At 36.4% G+C, this 21,074-nt stretch overlaps 1 protein-coding gene across 4 annotated transcripts in view; it reads right to left on the reverse strand.

Moving 5' to 3' along the window:
• The window catches only part of LOC109034302 (uncharacterized), a 61,911-nt gene that overhangs the window by 7,815 nt on the left and 33,022 nt on the right, over nucleotides 1–21,074 (reverse strand). For all 4 annotated transcript variants that reach the window (XM_019047355.2, XM_072299425.1, XM_072299426.1 and 1 more), the window contains exons 7-26: nucleotides 20,669–20,938; nucleotides 19,834–19,907; nucleotides 18,090–18,687; nucleotides 16,809–17,014; nucleotides 16,207–16,318; nucleotides 15,084–15,214; nucleotides 13,197–13,346; nucleotides 12,387–12,836; nucleotides 11,213–11,618; nucleotides 10,264–10,577; nucleotides 8,999–9,390; nucleotides 8,157–8,497; nucleotides 6,874–7,097; nucleotides 5,726–6,045; nucleotides 4,639–4,771; nucleotides 3,755–4,084; nucleotides 2,845–2,892; nucleotides 2,176–2,344; nucleotides 1,354–1,450; nucleotides 502–657 (exon numbers count right to left, since the gene is read on the reverse strand). In XM_019047355.2, the coding sequence (XP_018902900.2) occupies nucleotides 502–657; nucleotides 1,354–1,450; nucleotides 2,176–2,344; nucleotides 2,845–2,892; nucleotides 3,755–4,084; nucleotides 4,639–4,771; nucleotides 5,726–6,045; nucleotides 6,874–7,097; nucleotides 8,157–8,497; nucleotides 8,999–9,390; nucleotides 10,264–10,577; nucleotides 11,213–11,618; nucleotides 12,387–12,836; nucleotides 13,197–13,346; nucleotides 15,084–15,214; nucleotides 16,207–16,318; nucleotides 16,809–17,014; nucleotides 18,090–18,687; nucleotides 19,834–19,907; nucleotides 20,669–20,938 (4,921 nt within the window). The remainder of the gene's footprint in view (nucleotides 1–501; nucleotides 658–1,353; nucleotides 1,451–2,175; nucleotides 2,345–2,844; nucleotides 2,893–3,754; nucleotides 4,085–4,638; nucleotides 4,772–5,725; nucleotides 6,046–6,873; nucleotides 7,098–8,156; nucleotides 8,498–8,998; nucleotides 9,391–10,263; nucleotides 10,578–11,212; nucleotides 11,619–12,386; nucleotides 12,837–13,196; nucleotides 13,347–15,083; nucleotides 15,215–16,206; nucleotides 16,319–16,808; nucleotides 17,015–18,089; nucleotides 18,688–19,833; nucleotides 19,908–20,668; nucleotides 20,939–21,074) is intronic.

Here is a 21,074-nt window from a genome sequence, read left to right on the forward strand (position 1 = left end):
CTCTCTCTCTCTCTCTCTCTCTCTCTCTCTCTCTCTCTCTTGCTCCATTGCTTTATGGATCTGTCATTGTCAGAACGAAGATAGCACAGAATACTCAAAAATGGGTATGGCACAGTCGAATAGAGACCCTCTACTGTTACCCTGACAGTGGCAGATATGTTAAGTAATGTGCTCAACAAGTTTGGCAAGTAGGGGATTTTTTTTCGAAGGAATTGCTTAAAATGCCACTAAACAATTATAGCCAGTAATTTAATGGGTAGAGCATTATCAGAGCCTCAGAAGTATGAGTTTTTCACAAGGTTCTATTCAGCTGTTTCAAACGTTTTCTTTTTCGGAGCATTAGATGATCATTTGAAATAAAGCATAAAAAATGGAGCACTTTGATGAAACAGGCTGCACCAGGTATTTCTGGAGACAAGTAATGATTTAAGACTGACAAGCTTGCAGCAATTCAAGGATTTTTTCCTTGAACTCATTGATTCATGGAGAAAAGGTACACACCTTTTTGCCCAGAACTCAGGGGTAATGGCAGAGGCTTTGTCAGCTATTGTAAGAACTGTATAGTTCTTGTCGGTAGAGTCCCCGTGCATCTTGGTCAGGTGGGATTTCATAGTCTGGTGGTGTTGAAAACTCTCTTTACAGAGACGGCATACATATCTGAAAGAAGAACAAGGTTTAGGTTCTTCTAAATACAGAGAATCGATCAAAAAAAGGATATTTAAAGCTGATTAACATGATGAATAATAATAGTTTTATACATTTGGCACACGAAGCAAGTAAATAGTTTTAAGTGCCTCCTCATCAGGAAATTAACTTGGAATACTAGAGAGAGATATCACAGCGGAGTTGTGCTTTTTCATATGTAAGCTACACGACAGAAAACCAAAAAATAAAACAGGACCGACTGAAGTAAACAGGAGAAGGAAGTAAATAATTGCTGGTGGGTAAAATTAAAAAAAAAAAAGTGGATCCAAAAAATTAAAAATTTTAACCCTTAAAAATAGGTTAAATATTAGAATTCAGATGCATTTCAGCACAGAAAGGATTCTGAAGCCTGAAAAGCATCAATTTAGGTAATTATACGGTTTGAAATGCTTAATATTTTGGAATTCTGCTTGATTTTTCTGATAAAAATTTACTAATGTATCCAAAGTCATGAATCTAATTTTAGAGATGTTAGTAGAGTTTTTGATTATTTTTAGTAAAAAACTAATTTCTCTCCATGCTGAAAAAAAAAAAATTAAAAAATATAAGAGTTTTTAGCTTCTGACAAGTACACAATTTTCTCTTTTTCATTCTGTCCACAGGCATGCTAATTCTTGTGAGATGACAATAATAAAAAAGAATACTCACTCGGAGGTTACGAGGTGAACACGGCGGATATGCAATTTCAGAGACCATGTCGTGCTGTAGCCTTTCCCACAGTCCACACATTTGTGTGTAAAAGCCCCTGCAAAGTAATATTCAAAACAATGCATTAAAAAATTATTATGCTGACAGAAATATGATTACTTGAAAGTTGATCGGGAGAATTTTCAAAAATTTTTTGAACTCTGAAAATTCTTGGAGCAAACCAAAAAATTATAAATTTTTTCAGTTTGGAAATGTCTTGCTTTAAGATCAGCAACTCGAAAATGCGATGAAATACTCTGGGGGCCAGAATTTCCATGGAAGGAGTCTTCCATTTAGGGTTGTACAAGCCTGGTTTTTTGGGTTTAAGCCAAGATTGAGTATTTTTTCACTGTCTCGAGCCGAGTTTGAGCTTTAAAAAAATGACCCTTAAGTTCGAGTAATGTCACTTTTAACACGTGATTTTAAGATAAAAAAATGATGGCGAAACTAAAAATAATAATGGAATGATTAAAATATTTAGGAGTTGGACTCTTCAGGCGTTTCCGGCTTAAAAAAGCTCAAAACACTCGAAAAAACTTGTGTTATTGGCACTCGAGCCGAGTGTGTGTACTCGCTCAAACCTAACCTAACTTTCAAGCCGAGTCGAGTGCTCGTTACTCGGCTTGACTAAACTCAAAATTCGGTACTCTCACTACCCTACTTATATATATCATCATAAAATACTAAAATTTAAGAGTGTTTGTGCCACGGAGGATTTAGCCAATTGTATTATCCTTCTTTAGATGCAGCAAAACTGAGGCAATTTCTGGTAACTGTACATACCTGGACTGTCATTCAAATCTGGTTTAAGACCAGAGCCACTCTCCACTTCTCCATCATCAGAATCAACTATGATTTCATCCTCAGAGGAGCTTTCAAGCAACTGCAATTCAGACTCATCAAGGACTGAATACTGAGGAGGCTTCAAATCGATTTTTGGTAGTAGTTTCGACTAAAAAAACAAAGAATGAATAATTAAACTAAGTACAAGTAGGATTGTCGTTCCTGCAAAAACCTATAAGTATGTATAAATATATAATTACGTAATTTCCATCTCACGTACATGATGATTCATGAGTCATGCATAATAAACTAACACAATTAAAACACAATATAGAATTTCCAATTGAAATTACATAGTGCAAATTAAACCCATTAAACGCTGATACATCCATTGCGACAGGAATGACTAAATCAAGCTATTGTTTGATAACTATTAAAGGAGGCCCTCACATTATCACTTGATCACTTCTCGTGTCCTTCTCACAAGAATACAGTGTTCAAAATATTTTAAAGTCTGTTCGTGATATTTGTGGTAAGGACACGCCAAATGGTCATGGCAGGTAGCTTGTTAAAATATGAATTATATTGAGCTAGATTTCATCCCTACAGGGCTTGTAATACTTACTGAATTATGATTAGAAAGAAACTAATACACAAAATTATACTTACTTTCCGATATTTTTCTATTTTTGATCCAGGCAAGGTGAGACTGGCACTCTGAAAACAATGAAAAAATAGTATTTTCACAGGAGGAAGAGATAAAAGGGGAACCCTGCACACCAGTGGGACTTACTGACTCACAGTACATTTTGATCAAACTTTAATGGTTTATCATAAAGTTCACCACTAGGCAAAAGCCAAGTAATTGGGTGATTTGGTCCAATAGGAGCCAAGATATTTGCAATTAAGTATATCAATTGTTTTGCCCAGCAAATCACCCAAATCTCCCGCGCTGTTAGGTGCTTAATACCTTCTGTGCAAATATTATCCTCTAACTATTTGAAAATTTCCTTGATTCTGCATGAAAATGAATTACGTTGAAACAAACCAGGCTTCCCATAACCTTAACCCCTCATGGCAGAGGCCTCCTTGCTTGGAGACTTTCTACTTTTAAATACAATTGATCATGTGGGCAGGAAATTCTTGAATCCGTGCAAATTCAAAGTGCAATAGCAAATTTTTCAACCGATAACCATTCTACTGGTGTTTCATTAATTTTTCCTGCAGGCCTGCTACAGAGTGTGCTCCCGGTGGAGAAAACGTACCTGGGAGCTCCTCCCGGGAGAATTTGAATTCTTGACTTCCTTTGAATCTCCTACCTTTCAGCATACTGAGAAACAAAATTGAAATAAAAAATACCTACACACTCAAACCGAACTCATGGGAACCATTTTTCTCTTGCAAGCATTTTTGGCTGGAGCAAACTTAGGGTTAAAAAGAAAAAATCATAAAAAAGTAAAAGAAAAAAAAGAGGAGGGGAGGACGGCATATAGAATCTAGAAACACAAATTTTGAGGCTGGGCAAAAAAAAAGTTCATTTTTGAAAAGGTAAAAATGCAAATAATGAAATTTGGCTTACAATTGATTCAGTTGGAGCTGGAATTGATTCCTGAGCTAGCTTGTATGGACCTTCATCATCAGAGACGATCATGTCGATATAGTTATCAACATCACTGTCATCTGAGACAGGAGGTTGGCGGTATTTATCAGTGTCCTGCGTTGGTGTATCCTCTTCGACAGGACGACTAACTGGAATGTTGGGACAATAGTGCTGGTAACTGGGCATACACTCCCTTGAGCAGACACCGAATCTCCAAAATTTATTTTCAACGGCAGGGGGATCTTCTTTACTTTGTCCCTCTTTCTTTGATTTCATCATGGATTTTTGAACAGCAATCATTCTGTCAATCTGTAAATTTTCAAAACATAATCAAATAAAACTAAGCCCTGACAATTGAAATTGTCAACTAAGTTTAATTACACAGTGTGACAATTAAGTTAAAACTACAAGTTTCTCATGGTAATATTTTTGATCTGGCGTACAATTGTCAAGTTTTAATGTTACATATATAATTGTGAATGATGTGAAACAAAAGTAAAGGATCGAAATCATTCGTGAGAGAGACTGATAAGGATTTGCAAGATTGTTTGTGTATTTACGTTAGGTTTTCTTGCATCTCTCTCTGGGAAACTTTTTCCGACTTTTATGATATGAATTCTCATTTTCATTATTGTGCAATTCTGTATTTGAAAGCCTGTATCTTGGCTGTATCTCTCATTTGCAATGGACCAATTTTGTAAGTTTGAGTTAATTTTCCAATTTTTTCTTTCCTTATATCAGTTTATCAGCTCACTTATTGTTACCGTCTTTTTTCTATTGGTTTTAACTTCTTTTTTTCACTTCTCTTGGTTTTTTAGACAGTTTCAGGTTTAAAAATGACATTTTTTAAAAACACTTCATACCCAAGCATCATAGTCAGGGTTGGGCTCCAACTGTTGAACGCATGCTTCGTCTCCTAGGCGGACATGTTCCTCAGAATGAATGAACAAATCGTGGAACTGAGATGAGGCAAGATTACAGTGGCCACATTTAAACCTTCAAGTAGGAAACAGGAATAAGAAATCAGTTGCAAGAATTGATTTTCCAAGAAAATAAAACATAGTTAAATAATTGCAATATTCAATCCTGTTTTCTCTCTGCCCCATAGAAAAATCCCTGGCGTATCCAGGGACTGAAATTGGGCATGACTACTACCCACATGGGAGGCAGAATTTCCCTCAAAGGTTTTGATGAGTCCCATGAGGATTTCAAAGTTTTTCTCCTCCAAGAGTTCCATCAATTGAAGAGAATAGCAGAAAATTTGAAATTTTCTTTCATGTTTAAACATACAAGTTTCAAACAGTCATTTACAAATCTTTCTTTGGATTAGAAAATCATAAGAGTAACGCATAACGCATGTGCACTGTGCAGTCAGCAGCCCCTTCCGCTCTCATTCAAAGCTTCACCCTCCGTCCCTTTATTGGTAATGAAGATTTGCCTCTTCCCCTCCTCTCCGGTTGTGTGCTTACCCATACCAATTTTCCTCCTCATAAAAAGCCCCTCCACTCCAACTTAGAGACTCCTGCTCCTTCTTGCACCCTCCCTTTCCCGCCCACCATCATTACTATAACAATTCACTTGCATTGAGAAAATACGGAAGGGGGTGGCAGTAAAAAAAAAAAAAGAGTGATAAAAATCGCGAACTCACTTGCGCTAAAATAATTTAGTTGGGGCGCATTTCGAAGTCGAGATGGCCCCAAAACGCGTCCCGACTAAATTTATACAGTGCAAGTGAGTTCGCGATTTTTATAACTTTTTTTTTTTATAAAATTGTCTTAGGACTGTCCCCTTCAAAAGTTTCTATAGGTGGTGGCAAGTGGGGGAATATATATTCCAACATCATACATATTATGACAAGGTTAGATCATGTTGGAGTAGAGCCATCTAACATTTTAATTTAAAAAAGAATAGCCTGTCAACTCATGAAATCATAGGTACAATGATACTTACAATTTATAATTCAGCTCCCGGTACATATGGCATTTCATATCATCTACATTGGAAGTTCGATATTCTTTGCAACGAGGACAAACAAAGTTCCCCTTCGAGTCAGGCTCTCCAACTGGACCGTGTAACCCGTTTTTATCATCAATGCCGAGTGCAGCCAACATTCGATTGCGCCCTTTGAGCTTGATGTAGTCTTCAGTCGATAGAGACACTCTCTCTTCGGCCAAACCGTTCTTTAGGCGAAACTTCTCGGGAATGTAGTGGCAGATATCTCTTGAGTCCAGGACATTGTTGACTGGGTCGTTATCATTGAAAGACGTTACCTGAAACATAGTTAATGGACTTCTTAGATCCTTTTCTTTATTGAAGTTTATGTTTTCCTTTAAAATTCGTCTTGATTGCACAGAAACTTGAATTTTTGTTGACTTTGCACCCTGACCAAGATTTACTTTTTCCAAGAAGAAATCATACATAAATGCCACTCTACTGACGCAAGGAAAATTCTTGTGCAGCAATCTTCCATTACCTTAAACTCTAGATCTGTTCTAATTTCACATTGCATGCTAGTCTGTCGTTTAATGTCCCTCCTTACATTGCTATGTTCTGAAGCACATTTCCATCAAAATAAATCCTGATATTTTTCGTATTTTATATACTGTCTTCATCAGCGAAAAAAATCCTACGATTTTCTTGAATTTTTGCGCGTAAAAATATTTGTCAGGCACGGATTTCCTTCTATCAAATTTGCTGAAAACGAAACACAATTCTACTTTTCTATTTGAGAGTCTGTTTTTTCTTTATCAATCGAAATTTCAGAAATTTTTAAGTTTATGATTTGCTGCTAATGTCGGCGCTTCTCTTCCACTTATTCTGTGGCATGTACATTTGTTATTACAACTATCTTTCACACTGAAAATGAGGAGACTCCTTATTTCCTAAGTAAGCCATTCCCTGGGATTCATATCCTTGTTTTATGATGTCAGTTTGAAAGGCTTCTATCCGTAGTATTTCACCTACAACTTCTTCAATTTAAATTTGCTTCTTCATCAACACGACGAACTTGGAATGAAAATTTAAAAAGATGTTAAAAGACATTCTGGCAGAGAAGTCTGCAAAGGGAAAAAGAAGAAGGAGAGTTTGGAATTTGTTACCTCTTCGTATACACAGAGAATCTGCTTTGAGACCCCATGGTGTTTCTCAAGGTAGTGAGCATTGAAGTCGTACAATGAATTATTCGAATATGTGCAGAGGACACATTTGTACTGATTATAAACACCATGGACTGAGAAGCAATGTTCGGCAATTTCTGCTTGGACGAAGCTTCGAACGCGGCATAAGCCACAGTGCCATGGTTTCAAAGTGCCTCGTTGAGAGTCTGGAAAATGACAATAATACCATAATTAAAGCCAAATGTTAAGTAATGACCACACACTGAAATTAATCAGACAAAAAACTTGCACATTCAAGATAAGCAGAATTAATGCACAATACGGGCAGAAAAAAATTGTGTAGTTCCTTAAATTGCATTGTATGGAGCAAAACAAATTGATGTCACAATTTGTTTTAATTAAAAGAAAAACTAAGAGATGAAAATAAATAAAAATAGTTGCAAAGAACTAACAAAGAAATACTGGGGTAGGATCAACGGTTTCAATATCATTAATTATGACTTTAATTTTCTGAAATTAATAAAAAAAATGGATAGACTAGCAAACCTGAACTGACAGATTGTGACAAACAGAAGATGTTCGAAAAATTGAGAGAAAAAAGTTCCAAAAAGCCGACATCTTCTCATAATCTAGCTCCCTCTTACATGTGAAAACGAAAAATAAGCCAGTTTATAATTCTTGAAAATTGCCTTACGGCACAGTCTTAGATTCACCTTTAAGTTTACGGCATCCGCAAGCTGTGCAATTTTGCATTCTGGCATAGTCCCCTTAGTAGAACTCTCCAAGATAACTTGGAACAGTTCTATGATTGATAAATTCTCTTGAAAATTTGGGCAGAATTGTCTTGGTGTTACATTGCATTGATAGTTATAGGTCAAATTGATGCTTAAAAGAAGATAACGATGTAACCCAAATTACAGGATTAAGGAAATACCTGAAAATTGTTTGTGCTACAAAGGTTCAAAAAGAAAAAACGAAATTCTGGAAGAGCAAATCCATTAAACTTGAGGAAATCTATGAAGATCTCAGGACTTTTTGCGACCAAATACAAGGAATGGCAAAAAATAATCTCTTCCAACCATGCAACTTTTGACTTGCGGCATGAAAACTAACTATTATGTATTCGATTTTAAATCGGGCACAGAAAGAGATTCTGAATATTATTTTTAAAACATGAAAAAAAGCAGCAGTCCTGCGTTAAAAAAAACCAAGTAACTTAAAAAGTTAGTGTGCAGAGTAAGTTTCTTACTATACATGTGAATTACCTGAGGAGGCTTGGGATATGTCGGGTGAATCAACTTTGCTGCTCTCCGAACCACGAATAAGCTCCGTCTTCTGCGCAAAACTAGGGTGTTTTAAGACAACATGCCGATCTACCGTATGCTTCTTGTGATGGTAAAAATCGCAGTAAGAGCATTTAAGGAGCGTGTCATCATGGAACTTGAGATGAGATCTGATCTTGTCTAGTTTTACAGCTTGAGCCAGGTTAGGTGGACAGTGAGGGCATAGGTAAGTTTTGACATCAGAGTGGAGTGATTTCAGGTGGTTACACAGAGTGCTTGCATCAACTGTGATGTAAGAGCAGTCAGGGACATGGCACTTGTACCTGGAATCATGAATTTATCGATTAGATTTATGCGCTGAGATAAGGAAGCTTCAAGAAATGCAGACAGCTTTTACCAGAATAAGCCTAACTACAATACTTGCTGCTTGATATCCTCTTATTCTTTATTTTTCTACACGTAATTTATGCTGTTGTCTACTTTGAAATTTTGTAAATATACATCTTATAATATACATGTAACGCTTCAATCAGCCCAAATTATATATAAGAAAAAATGAAGCTAAAAACGGGGTACAGGCTGTGACTGAAACAATTTGACCGGACGTTTTGGGTTTAACATGCTCTTTTTCAACCACCGATGAAACAAAAAAAAAATTAAAAACATGTATGAGCCGCCGCTTAACAGCAAGGCAAGACTAAATCCTATGACCCCTGTGCATTGTCTTCAAGAGCTCTTTCTGTAGGCAGGTCTGATCTAGCTGAGGTCATCTAATCAGCTTTTATCTGATAACTATTTTCCATAGAACGGGCACATTTACATACCTTCCATTCGGTGGAACGAATTCAGTGAGGAAATTCGAATGCAAGTCCTCCATTATGTGTTCTGTAAGGACAGGAGCACCAGCTTCTTTCATGGCTTTTTCTTCTGCCATCCTAGCACTCAAAGCATGGTTTGTGAGTGGCTCTGGTTCTATACTTTCTGACGTTGACAAAGGGTTGAAGTAGTCTTTGATTAAAGGTTCGTTCCCAATTGCATGATTGCGCAAATGGTTCAGAAGGTTAATGCGAATCATTGACTTGTATGGACACACAGCACACCACATTGGTTCAGCGTAGATCTTCTGATGGGGAATATCACTGATCTCACTGGGGCTGAATGAGATTTTGCAGCCAGTTTTTGCGTTAACCTTATTCACACCAATAAGCTGTTTATCCTAAAACAGAGAAAAAAGATGATTTCCAATTTTGTAAATAAGGAAAAACTTGGCATGTTTATCACTACTCAATTCAAACGTAAACAAAACGTAAAACATCCCTTTTGGCAAAAGTACACAAGTTTTTCAAAGAAAGAGCTCATTTGCTGGATGAAAAGTGTACCTTTAACACATTTTTAATGCAAATATCAACGTGACAAATCGACACATTTTTATTGAACTTGTAGGCTTTTATTCTGCCCTTTTCAGACTTGCTTGAATCAAAAAACAGAATGGCTGTAAAGAGGCAATTCTTGAAATGTGACCTTCTTCCAGCAGAGTCATCAATTGTTTGGCAATTAAAAGACTTAACATTAAATTTTAAGGTAGCGTTACCCGATATTATTCAAAGTTTTCTGATGAGGAATGGATTTTGCAGATTTTACCAGCTTTAACAAGTTCAGCCCTAGGTTGGTAGTGACAGATCAGCAAAAGTACCCCACATTTACAATCTATCATCTTGGCGCTTAGGACTATATTATAATTGAGTGTGTTTTTGAAAGACTAGAAGATTTGAAGACTAATGATTATAATTGAGTGTGCTATTGAAAGACTAGAAGATTTGAAGACTAATGATTAAAGTACAAAGTGACCAATCGAATGAAGATTTAACTTTGTAAAAAAAAAAAAGGGATATAAACGGCCATTTTTGAGAATTTGGCTCCAGCATGGAGGTGGATCCAGATAATATGGCTCTTAATGTAATCAAATCGGCACACACTCCATGGGAACTTACTTTAAGCTACAGTCAATATTAAAATAGTCAGACAGCGCCACATGCCCTCATCAATTTGAATCACTGTAGCGACACTATTGCGTAAAAACTCAACAAACCTTAGGAACTAATATGAAAACTGAGTTGTCTATATCGGTTTGCAAAGGATTGACTGGATGAAGACGAGCGCTGTTGATTCGATGGGCTGACTTCAAGTGGGTAGAGATGCGATAAGGTACAGGTGCACGCATGGTACACAAGGAGCAGAAAAATCTCTGAGTCCCGTGAGTCCGTAAGTGCTCTACTAGGTTGGTGGCTGCTTTGCACAGCTTCTTGCAGTGGACGCATGTTAGACTCGATGAAGACCGAGAGAGATCGCACATCAGAACATGGTCTTTAAGGTCATTGGAGCTTTCGGCAGCAAACGTGCAACCTATGAAAAATAAATTCAAGATAAAACAATGGTAACATTTCTGAAACATGAATGGGAAGAAACATAAATCACAAGAATAACTTCTAACATAGCTAACTCCACAAAGAATGGCGAATGAAGAGTAGAGGTTAAGTTGCGCCTGGTCTTCTTATTGATAAATAGGTGATGAAGGGATGTGGTGATTAGCCTGTGTCACCGCAGTAAGGTACTATATCTGCACTGCAACACTCAAATTGTGGACGAAGCTAATCTCATGACTTCTTTTCTTTTACTCCAGTTCTTGTAAAACCAGTTCTGGCACCTCTAAAATCTTCTGAACCTCTTTCAAGTCAAGAATCTATGCCTTTATGGTTCAATTTGGGAAAAGTGCAGTCACAAAGCAGGCGGGAAATTCATAGCTACTTATATGATTTCTTAGGCTGAGCGTCAGTGCCAGAGAAAAGAAACTGCATTATTCATGACAAGCAGCCATGACTAGATTACCATCAAAATGTGAATGAATGCAGTGGGCCTGGATTCTAAAGTAATCTGGAAGCATTAAAATCTGTTTGAGGGAATAATATTGAATTATTCAGAACACTGCGCCGACAGAAAACAACTGTAAAATGATCGAGGAAAGAAAACAGAATCGATACCTTCATTTCCACACCGGTAGAGTTCCAGCCCTGAGAGACCAGTATCTTCAGCATTGTCAGAGGTTTGATTTAGATAAATGGAACTGATGCCATTTACAGCATCATTGCTAGGTTGGTTACAATTTGCTTGAGATGTTTCTGTTATGACTGCAGGGCTATCAACCATGTCGTACAACGTGTTCAAATCCACGCTGTTATTGAAATCTAATGACAGGGAATCTATACAATCTTGGGTAAGTTCAAAAGTCCCGGTGTCTTTTTTTAAGTCACTCGGGTTCTGAAGATATTTTGTCAGAGATGGAGAGCTTGTGGATGCTGATAGAATATCTTTCAGATTTTTTAAGTTGTCTGTGGGAGTTTGCAGTAGAAGCAATCTGGATTCAGGATTGTAAACGCCTTCCAGTGTCTAGAAAAAAGCATAAAAGGCTAATTAACGCAGTTATCATGCTGAACATACTAGAAATAAGCATCAGACTAGAAACCAAGGAAAACAAGCGATTGTTTATCAATAAAACTCTAAAAAATTTTAATTACATATATCTTCACTGCCCTTTTCCCACACAGCCACTTCCTAGATGATAATATAAAGTTTTAAGTTAACAAATGGTTTGAATACGACAGTGCTGAAAAGAAAATTGCACACAATAATACATTTACATTCTATGTATTATTGTATGACTTGATGTCAGTTTATGTTTAGGATCATTTTGCTATGCAGAAACATATTAGAGTTCATGGTATTGGAACTTCTTTCAACAGAGAAAAATTGTTCATTTTTCTCAATTTTCAGATAACAAGCACACTAGCTACAGCTAGAGGACATTGGTTACTGCATCCCTCAGATAAACAACAAAAAGAATAAAATGATAAAAAAAAAATTGTTCTTTAAAATTGTTGAAAGTTAACTTTTTCTTGCGATTTACCAATTCAAATCAGTCCGAATTTTTCCGACTATGTACCTCAGGTATACTAAAATACAATTCTTACATTAAAAGCGCATTTTAGTGTGCTTGAAAATGGGAGCAATACCGGAAATGACCTTCGTACTGTAATAACACAGTCGGAAAAATTCGGACTGAATTTTATTGATGAGTCCCTAGAAAAGTTAACTTTCAACAATTTAAGTGTAAGTGTACCTCTAAAGTTACATAGTGGTGTTATTTTTTTTTTTTACCTTGAGTCGGTTTTCGAGCGTAGACTGATGAAGTTGTTTCTTCTCTTCTATTTTCCTCCTCTGATCAGGAGTAGTAATTCTTATGAACGGTAATAGGTTAGTTTCAAGGCCTGAGGATTGAGCGTTGGAAAACTGAGGAGTAAAATTCTGTCTTGAGTCAGCAAAAGCACCCTCTTCATTTGAATTCCTGATTACAGCCTCAAACTCAACCTCTTCCTGTTCCGAGTTCTCAACTGTTGCTCTCGATTTTTGTGCCCGTAAGTCCATCACATGGGCGATCATTTGAAGGTAGACTTCTTCCTCTATTGCAACATCTTCACAATCATCCATTACTGGCATATTGCATGAGATAGCTTTTACCTCATCCTGGGTTTCTTTCAGTAAAACGAAAGTGATCTTGTCATCCAGTGCATTAGTTTTGGCCCACGTTATTTTGCTTTGAAGTTGTCTCTGAAAAGAAAGCACCGAAAAGTTATCAAACATACTCCACGGTTTTTACTGACACCCTTTAAAAATAGTTGAGTGTTTTACAAGACTTTTTTTCAACTTTACTCTTGGCAAAAATCGGTAGCTAGTTCTTTAGAAAAGGTGAAGTCTTTGTTAGGTACCTTTTAACTACAATCTGCCGTCTATTTTAACTTCTAAGTAGTTCCAACGAACATTTCAGAGATAATTTTGCATACATTCTACTACATAATAACTGCCAATAAAGATGTTAACATAGTTTTTAGAGGGTTCATATGATTTCAGATCACGAATGGGAGAAAACATAAATGAAAGTGTTTAACACATACTATGGAATATATATACCTGACTTTCGTTGGGTAAAATGCGGTTTATGATGTAAGAGGCACGAGAGAAATGATTGTTCAGCAAGTGAAGCTTCATATCGTCTTGAGACTCAGACCCATCATTACAATACAAGCACTGGTATTGATAGTAGTTGTGAAGTTTATAGTGCTGAAAAAATTGGAAAGAAACTGAGAATGAGAGAATGTAGAATATCAAAAATCAATCATCCTTAATAAAGAAAAATAACACATCCAGAATCACTTGACTAGGGATGAACCGTTCCAAGCCTTAAAACAATGTTAACTGTGATAGCTCCTTTGTTATCCCCGTTTAAATTCTGACTATCTCATCTGAAATAGGCTGGGTACAGGGTAAAGCATTTAGACAAATAGGAATCATAACTTCCTGTTCCTGCTTTTTAAGGAAACTTTATTCAGTTTCTTTGTGAATAATTTTCCTCCTACTCGCTAGAAGGATACCATGCAGATTTAGGACTTTGACACCAGCCAAATTTTGTTACTATTAACACTAGTATTTGCGCCCCACTGAGAAATAAGCTTTTTCATTATTGCTGTTTTAGGTGAAGTCCTACGATAAGATTGAAAAAGAAATAAAAAAGAAAAAAGTCAGCTAAAACCTGACAAATTTAACATTGTCCTTATTCAATAATGACAAGGACCAGAAAAAAATTCGGGATACAAAGCTTTTCCTGTGGCAACAGATTTGAGTGAATAAAATGAAAAAAAAAATAAGGAAAATTCTTGCAAGTGCTAAAATTTGTTGATTTAGCATGAAGGTGATTCGATGGACGCCATATTTTGTGTCAGAAAGGCATGCAATATATCGCATTAATTGGTTCTATTTTTTCAGCTACTTGTCATTTTTCTCCAATTTTGAGATCGCAATTCTGTTGTCAGGAGACTAAAGCACTTACTTACCAATTTTAACAAAGAAATTCAACGCAATAAAGGCGTGGTTTTTTCAGAGAGAAAACATCGCATTCGATACTGATATCGAAACTGCACTCGAATGCGATATTTCCTCTCTAAAAAAACCACGCCTTTATTACGTTGAATTTCTTTGTTAAAATTGGTAGTGAGTGCTTTAGTCTCCTGACAACAGAATTGCGATCTCAAAATTGGAGAAAAATGACGAGTAGCTGAAAAAATAGAACCAATTGATGCGATATATCGCATGCCTTTCTGACAAAAAATATGGCGTCCATCGAATCAATTTAACTTTCGAACAAAGCCTTAACAAAAAATGTGACTCAGCAGTAATGTCAAATCTCTGTAATCAACACATGTTTGGGTGGTGAATTCATGCTCCTGTCCTAAATTTTTTAAAATCAGCGCGTCGAAAGTTTATATTTTCTAACTTCTGAGGGTCATGCTGTACATTATACAAGAAAATAACAAAATTTGACTGACTAAAAATCGCTTTGTAAACTTTGGAAGCTCATGCTTGAATAATATATTGGGGTGGCTATAATCAAATCTTAGAATGACTTATAAGGTTACAATTGCAGTACTACTGGAATAATACTGGAACTACAATAATACTGGAATACAATTTGCGCAGCAAAATATGCTGTAATGAACTTCTGACCGAGGTATTAACCATTTTACTTGACGTTCGTTATGAAAAATCTGAATTTCCTGCTCACAGGGAAAAATCAGAGTCTACTTGAATCAAATCACGCACTACAATGGTTTTGGCAGGCTTCTCAATACGCAGTATTTCTTCCCAAACTGTGTTCTCCCAAGTGTGAACAACGTACAATAATTGAACCGAAACGTATTACACTGAGGAAAAGCCGGAGAAAGGATTAGAGTAAGAACCTTCCAACTGACATCGGCAGACAGTTTACTAGATCAGAAGTCATAAGTGATAAATAACACTAACCATTATCAACTTATCAATAGTGAAATACTGCACACCACAGACATGACATGCAAGGTAATTGCAATTGATATGTTGAGAGCTTAAGTGATCTTGGAAGCTGTTACGAGCAAATGTTTGGAAGTTGCAAGAACCTGCAATGACAAAAATAATCAGATAAAGCTCAAGACAACTAGATTCACAGAAAAAAAATTTTACATTGAGAAAGTAAAAACCGCAGAGAGCGGAATGATAAAAGCTTTTCTTTACAGGGCAGATGATGCTCATTGACTCCCTGAGGGCATAAGTAGAATTAGGGGTGCAGAGATAAGACCCCACAGGTGCGAGCATTACTGAGAGCAGACCATGGACTCATCCTAAGTTTGTGGGAACTTGCACCTCATTCGTCTTGAAACTTCAAACGATGGGGACTTTTTTAAAGGGTCATTTAAAGTGGTGACTCTTCTAAAAAAAAAGGTAAATAATTGTGACGGCTATGCTATATAGGATAATTGAATCAACCTATGCGAAAACGTCGAATGTCCAAGACAGTGTTTCAGAATTTGAGTGGACAATTTTTTTGTATCTTAACGATACAAGATGGTTTAAGACATTCGAAATGTAGAACAATTTTACAAATAATCCCCTAAGTGTAATTAAACTTATACAAAAGAGATCGATCCTATTCATCAGTGACTTGGGACAAAAGAAACCCACCACAATTATGAGACCCTGTATTGAACAACGGACCTCTCCACTTACGTCGATTCAATTAATTGTGATGAAGGCTCCAAAGAGAGGTGATCAATTATACTTGGAGGCTGTTAAAACTTAAATTTTGTTGACACATGCTCTAAATTCAGCTAATCATGGCAGAGAAGAAAATTGTTTGCCATTGGGAATAATGCATATAAGCAAATTAGGACTTTTCAGCTTCGGGGGAAAAGTAGGAGTATCGTTAAGGGCTTTTTCCGGCCTCACCTGCATTTTGCTGAATGATTCATACTTTCCTGAGTATTATATTAAAACGGATTGGTTATGTGTAATTCACCTCAAGCAACAAGAAAGCCTTGAAAAAGTAACTGTCTTCAAAGACAAGAAAATAACTGATAAAATAATAATTAAAAATGCAAAGATGTCAACATACCAACAGCACATTTGTACGGCTTCAGGTTATCTACATTGGGGGGCTGAAGAGCTTTTGTTGTGGCAGCATAACAGGCAAAAATTAGTGGTGGAAGGCCCTCATGTGCATAGACCTGCAAAAGAAATTTTTGATAATGAGTAATGGGTAGGCATTACCGGGGTGAACATGATTAATTAGTAAATTTTAAAAAGATTAGCTACATGCACTATGATAATAGTAGATCAAACAATCATGAGATTCAAATATCTGAGGAAATTTATCCCTTGAAGAGATTTAGCATACAATGGATTATCTTAAAATAATATTAGTTTGGTTTAGCACCTCTCACTTTTTTTCAATTTAAGATTAGATTTTCCGTAAAGATGATATAATGATAAGATGATTTGGGTAGAACAAAAAAAAGAATGAAAGAGAATTATGGTTTTTATGAGAGATCGTCATATCTTGGTGCTTTCTGATGGATTTTTCAAACCAACCGAAAATAGACGAAAGAGATTAGACACTGTCTTTTTGGTGATAGTTGTTCTGATCTGCAAAGCGTACCTATTCTGGGTAAATCAATGTTTTATGGTGATACTGGAATAAATAAATCAATTAATCACCTGGTGCCATGCTACATGCCATTTGGCAAAACCACGGTAAAAACAATGGCCACACTGAAATTGTGATCTTCCATGCTCATCTTCGATATGTTGTTTTAGGTCAATTGGTCCTTCTGCATCAAAACCGCAATAGGCACATAAATTCCACTCCTTTGTTTTCAAATGCATACTAGCTGCTTTGTTTCTTCCAATTCTCTTGATAAATGCTGAAAAAGGAGGATAATTTATTATGTGTACTTAGAGTGAAGATGATAACTGCTGGGGCATTATTGATACAAAAAACTAAAATTAGCCTATTTTTGCAGACAGTGTGTGGCATGTTTTAAAAAAGATGTTTTCAGTTCCTGACACCCAATTGAGGGCATACTTCTATTAACTGTTGATTCTGCCTCTCCTGCTATCAAAAATTTCGTAACTTTTAAAACTGACAATGTAGGAATAATCCAAAAATTCTGCAAGGAGAAATGCTACTCCATGAAATATCAATTTGGTGTCTACCAAAAAGTTTTCACTGAATGACAAAATTACTTACACTGATTGGTGATGAAATTTGTAAACTTTATGCGCTTATCCCAATACAAGAATGTAACATTGCTTGTTAGTGAGCCATGATGAGTTTGACCCTGACTGTTAAGTTTCTTTTCCTTAAAAATACATTTAATTTTCAAACATTTACTTGTAGATTTTCTCGTTTTAATTGCTATCAGTAAATTGAAATCGTAGGTCAGTTAGACCATTGGATACAAACATAAACAATTTTTCTATTTAGCAAGCGCTGCAATTACTCACCCTATCAAACACACACATTACTCCATAAACGAAATTGAAAAGTAAAGAAGTTACACATGTTATTCATCTTTAATCGATTTAGAATGCAGTAATCTCAATACAAAGGGTCCAACACTTAATGAGCACTAAAATTGGGAAAAAAAATTTGACAAGCAAAAAGAAGAAAAAATCATCACTTTCAAAATTTGAGGAAAATTTTGTGGAGAGCCAACAAGAAAAATGTGGAAAACCGTTGGGCAAGTGCGAAAAAATTTGGAAGCCTGGAATATTCTGCATCCTTACATTTGAAGATAATGAAGGACAAATAATTTTTGAGAGTTTGACATCTTTTAGAACAGAGTAATTTTTTACAACTGAGATGATAAGTAATGTTTGCAGTGCTTCAGACAGTGGTATGTAGCACGGTAAAAGAAAACTTCAAGACAAAATTACATCCTCCTTTCACACATTAGAAATACAAGTTTTCTGTAGTAAATACATAAATAGACATACCTCGGACGTGAGTTTCATGATTAGTAATATGTCGGATGAAACTGGTGCCATTTACAGCTGAGAACGAGCACACTGCACCCATACATTTGTAGAGTTTTACTAATGAAGCTGGACCCAGCATCGCCTCGTAGCATTCAGGACTCTTCACAATGTTCTGCAGGATGAGCAATGGATATGCAGTATGTGTCATCCGATGGTTAACCATACTGGATTCAGTGATGGCAAATTTCAGTTCGCTTGATGTGAGAATGAGTCTCCGTGGTCTTCTAGGACACTCAATTTTGAACAGGTCGATGTTTATGTGGTGATAGATGGAACAGACTCTGCAGTACATGAATAGAACATATCCGGGGCTCGCTTTTACAGCATTAATAAAACTTGTTGACTGACCCTTCAAAAGCTCTTCCATGGCGATTCCTGATTGAAGTTTGAACTTGTACATGGATTTTATCGAGCCTGATTCACTTCCTGGATCTCGCAACATTATCGATGACAAGCGTTTAGGACCCAGTGGTGTGAGGTACAGAAGCTTATCTGTGTTCAGAAGTATTGATAGAGGAAGTTCACTTTCAGTTGAATTTACTTGCGTTTCTGATACCTAAAAATGATGGAAAAAGCAGAACTTTAGTAAACTTGGAAGCCAAAAATAAAATGGACCAGTAAACGAAGTTGAAAATCGACCAACACAATACAGGTTTCTCACTAAAATTACTTGTTCAACATGGAGAACACATTGAAAATTTCCATTCATCAGTGAAAAATGAATGTTGATCATGTACTTGGCAGGAGTTTCCTTTCCTATCGCTGGCTCCAATCTCAAAAAACTTGAACTTTTTGGAGAGCTCTGAATAAAAGAAATTAGGAAATATGCAGAGGTTTGTTTTTATTATTTTTAGTTCCCCCAGGTATAAATTACACAGAACTTTGTTCATACATGACTCTTTTAAGTATTGCCCTAGAAAATACATGAAGCAAAAAAGGGTCATATCAAGATTTTTTGAGAGCTGATAGAGATAGGGATTGTTTTGAAAATCAATTCACATGGTTTTGAGGAGTAGAGAGACTCACAAGCTACAAGACAGGGGTTTAGTTTCAAAGAGGAGTTGCATACTTCCTATTTATTCTTGTTGACTGCCATGCCTGTCAACTCCACTGGTTTTCATATGTTCCCCAGGGACCAAGTGATCATTGAAAGTGACAGACACTCAGACGTTCGAATTTCCCATATCATCTGAGCCACACAGAGCGCAATATTTCCATGCACTCACAAGGAACTAGTAGTATTGCTAAATGCCCAATGGAGAGCATCATCATTGTATGTCTTGAAAAATTTATCGGCAAAAAGCATTCTCTGAGGTCGTTTTACGTCAGTTGTTATGGCCTGGTAAGAAATAAGTGCAAAAACACTAAGGCCACCTTAAAATGAAAAAACTATTTGATGTCATTTCTTTTAAACTTTAGTGATTTTTCATCTTGGTGGGAAGCTATTTTAAAAATGACAAATCATTCAATACCACTTCGAAAATTTTGTGATTTCTGTTTCCAAGGTTAGGATAATTTTTAAAGTGAAAAACGGACCTATACCACTTCTGGTTGACTTCTGTGATTCCTCTTTTTTATGTTTAGAATTGACTGTGAAAATTGGAAGCCACACGGTAATTTTATTCCAGGGTAAATAAATGAAGTGGAAGGAAATTTTGAAAAAATAAAATAATTTCTACTCCATGGACTTTAAAGTACTCACAAATTTCAAGGGAGAGTCTTCTCCCAGAGATGAAAGGCTCATGACACTTGAAATCTGAATACCACTCTCAGCATCTGCAAAAAAAAATAATTATATACAACTTTCTGTTAGATCTTGTGATTGTGAGGAGACCAAAAAATTTTGGCAAATAATATATGCCTGAGGAGCAGAAAAAGAGACTCCAAAAAAATTTTCATATTTGATAGCTTTCAACCTGGTTAAATCTTATATATTGACTACTTTCAACTGTTGAATGGACCGCTAAACAAGGTATAAAATGAATCACTACAGCGTAGGGGTGTTCAAACGAATTCTTGCCGGAATGCTAATTGGTATCATCTTAAATGAGAAAAAAAACCCTAAGAAGTGGCCCAAATACTGTAACAAGGTGGAGAAATGGTGCTGGGTCCACACCATTTTGCGGGGAAATCAAAGCCAAGCAGTTCCAGAAATTTTAATTAGAGTCAAAAATTAATTTGTTTAACTCTAATGAGTACCAGTACAAAACTTGGGGGGGGGGGGGGGTGCAGTTTGCAATGGAATATTAATTCGGAGTTTTGTAATTCACAAATCTTTCTTCTGTCACCTAATGACCTTCGTGGTCCTATATCCCTGAGGCTTGCAATGCAAACGGATCGTAAGCACTTCTGGAGCAAATGACTAATTGTACTCTGCCTGGCTGTCTGGGAATGCTTTACCAGGAACAGCCAATTTTTTAAATTTCTGCCAATAAATCACAACTACTAACTTGGAAAACGTTAAAGTACTGCTAGCATGCATTGTGAAAAAAACCTACAGAAGTTCCGATGATACCCCATTGGATGCATTAACATACCTTTTTCTGCAGTAGATGAATCGCGCATTTGCTGATCCAACAATTTACGGTCAAGCATCTCTTCTAACGGCCTAACTCTTAGTCTGGGCTGCTGAGGTAGTGGTGGAGGGACTTGTACTACATTTCCTACTCCTGAGGAACTAGACTCTGGAAGTTCTGTTGTAACTGCTTTTGAAGGACTTGTTATGATGCAAGAGGGTAACGCCGGAGAATTTTTGATGACAGTATGTGGTCTTGACTCAGGAGGAATACCTTCAACTGATGTTATGGCTGAAAGAATCACAACATTATGAATTTAGAATTTAAAAAAGCTAAAACAAACAGATTAAATAAAATGATAGCTACTTTATGTTGATAAACATAATGCAACGATCATCCATAAAGTTTGGTGCATTTTGATTTAATT

This window comes from Bemisia tabaci, chromosome 4, assembly GCF_918797505.1.
Source record: "Bemisia tabaci chromosome 4, PGI_BMITA_v3".
NCBI lineage: Eukaryota > Metazoa > Arthropoda > Insecta > Hemiptera > Aleyrodidae > Bemisia > Bemisia tabaci.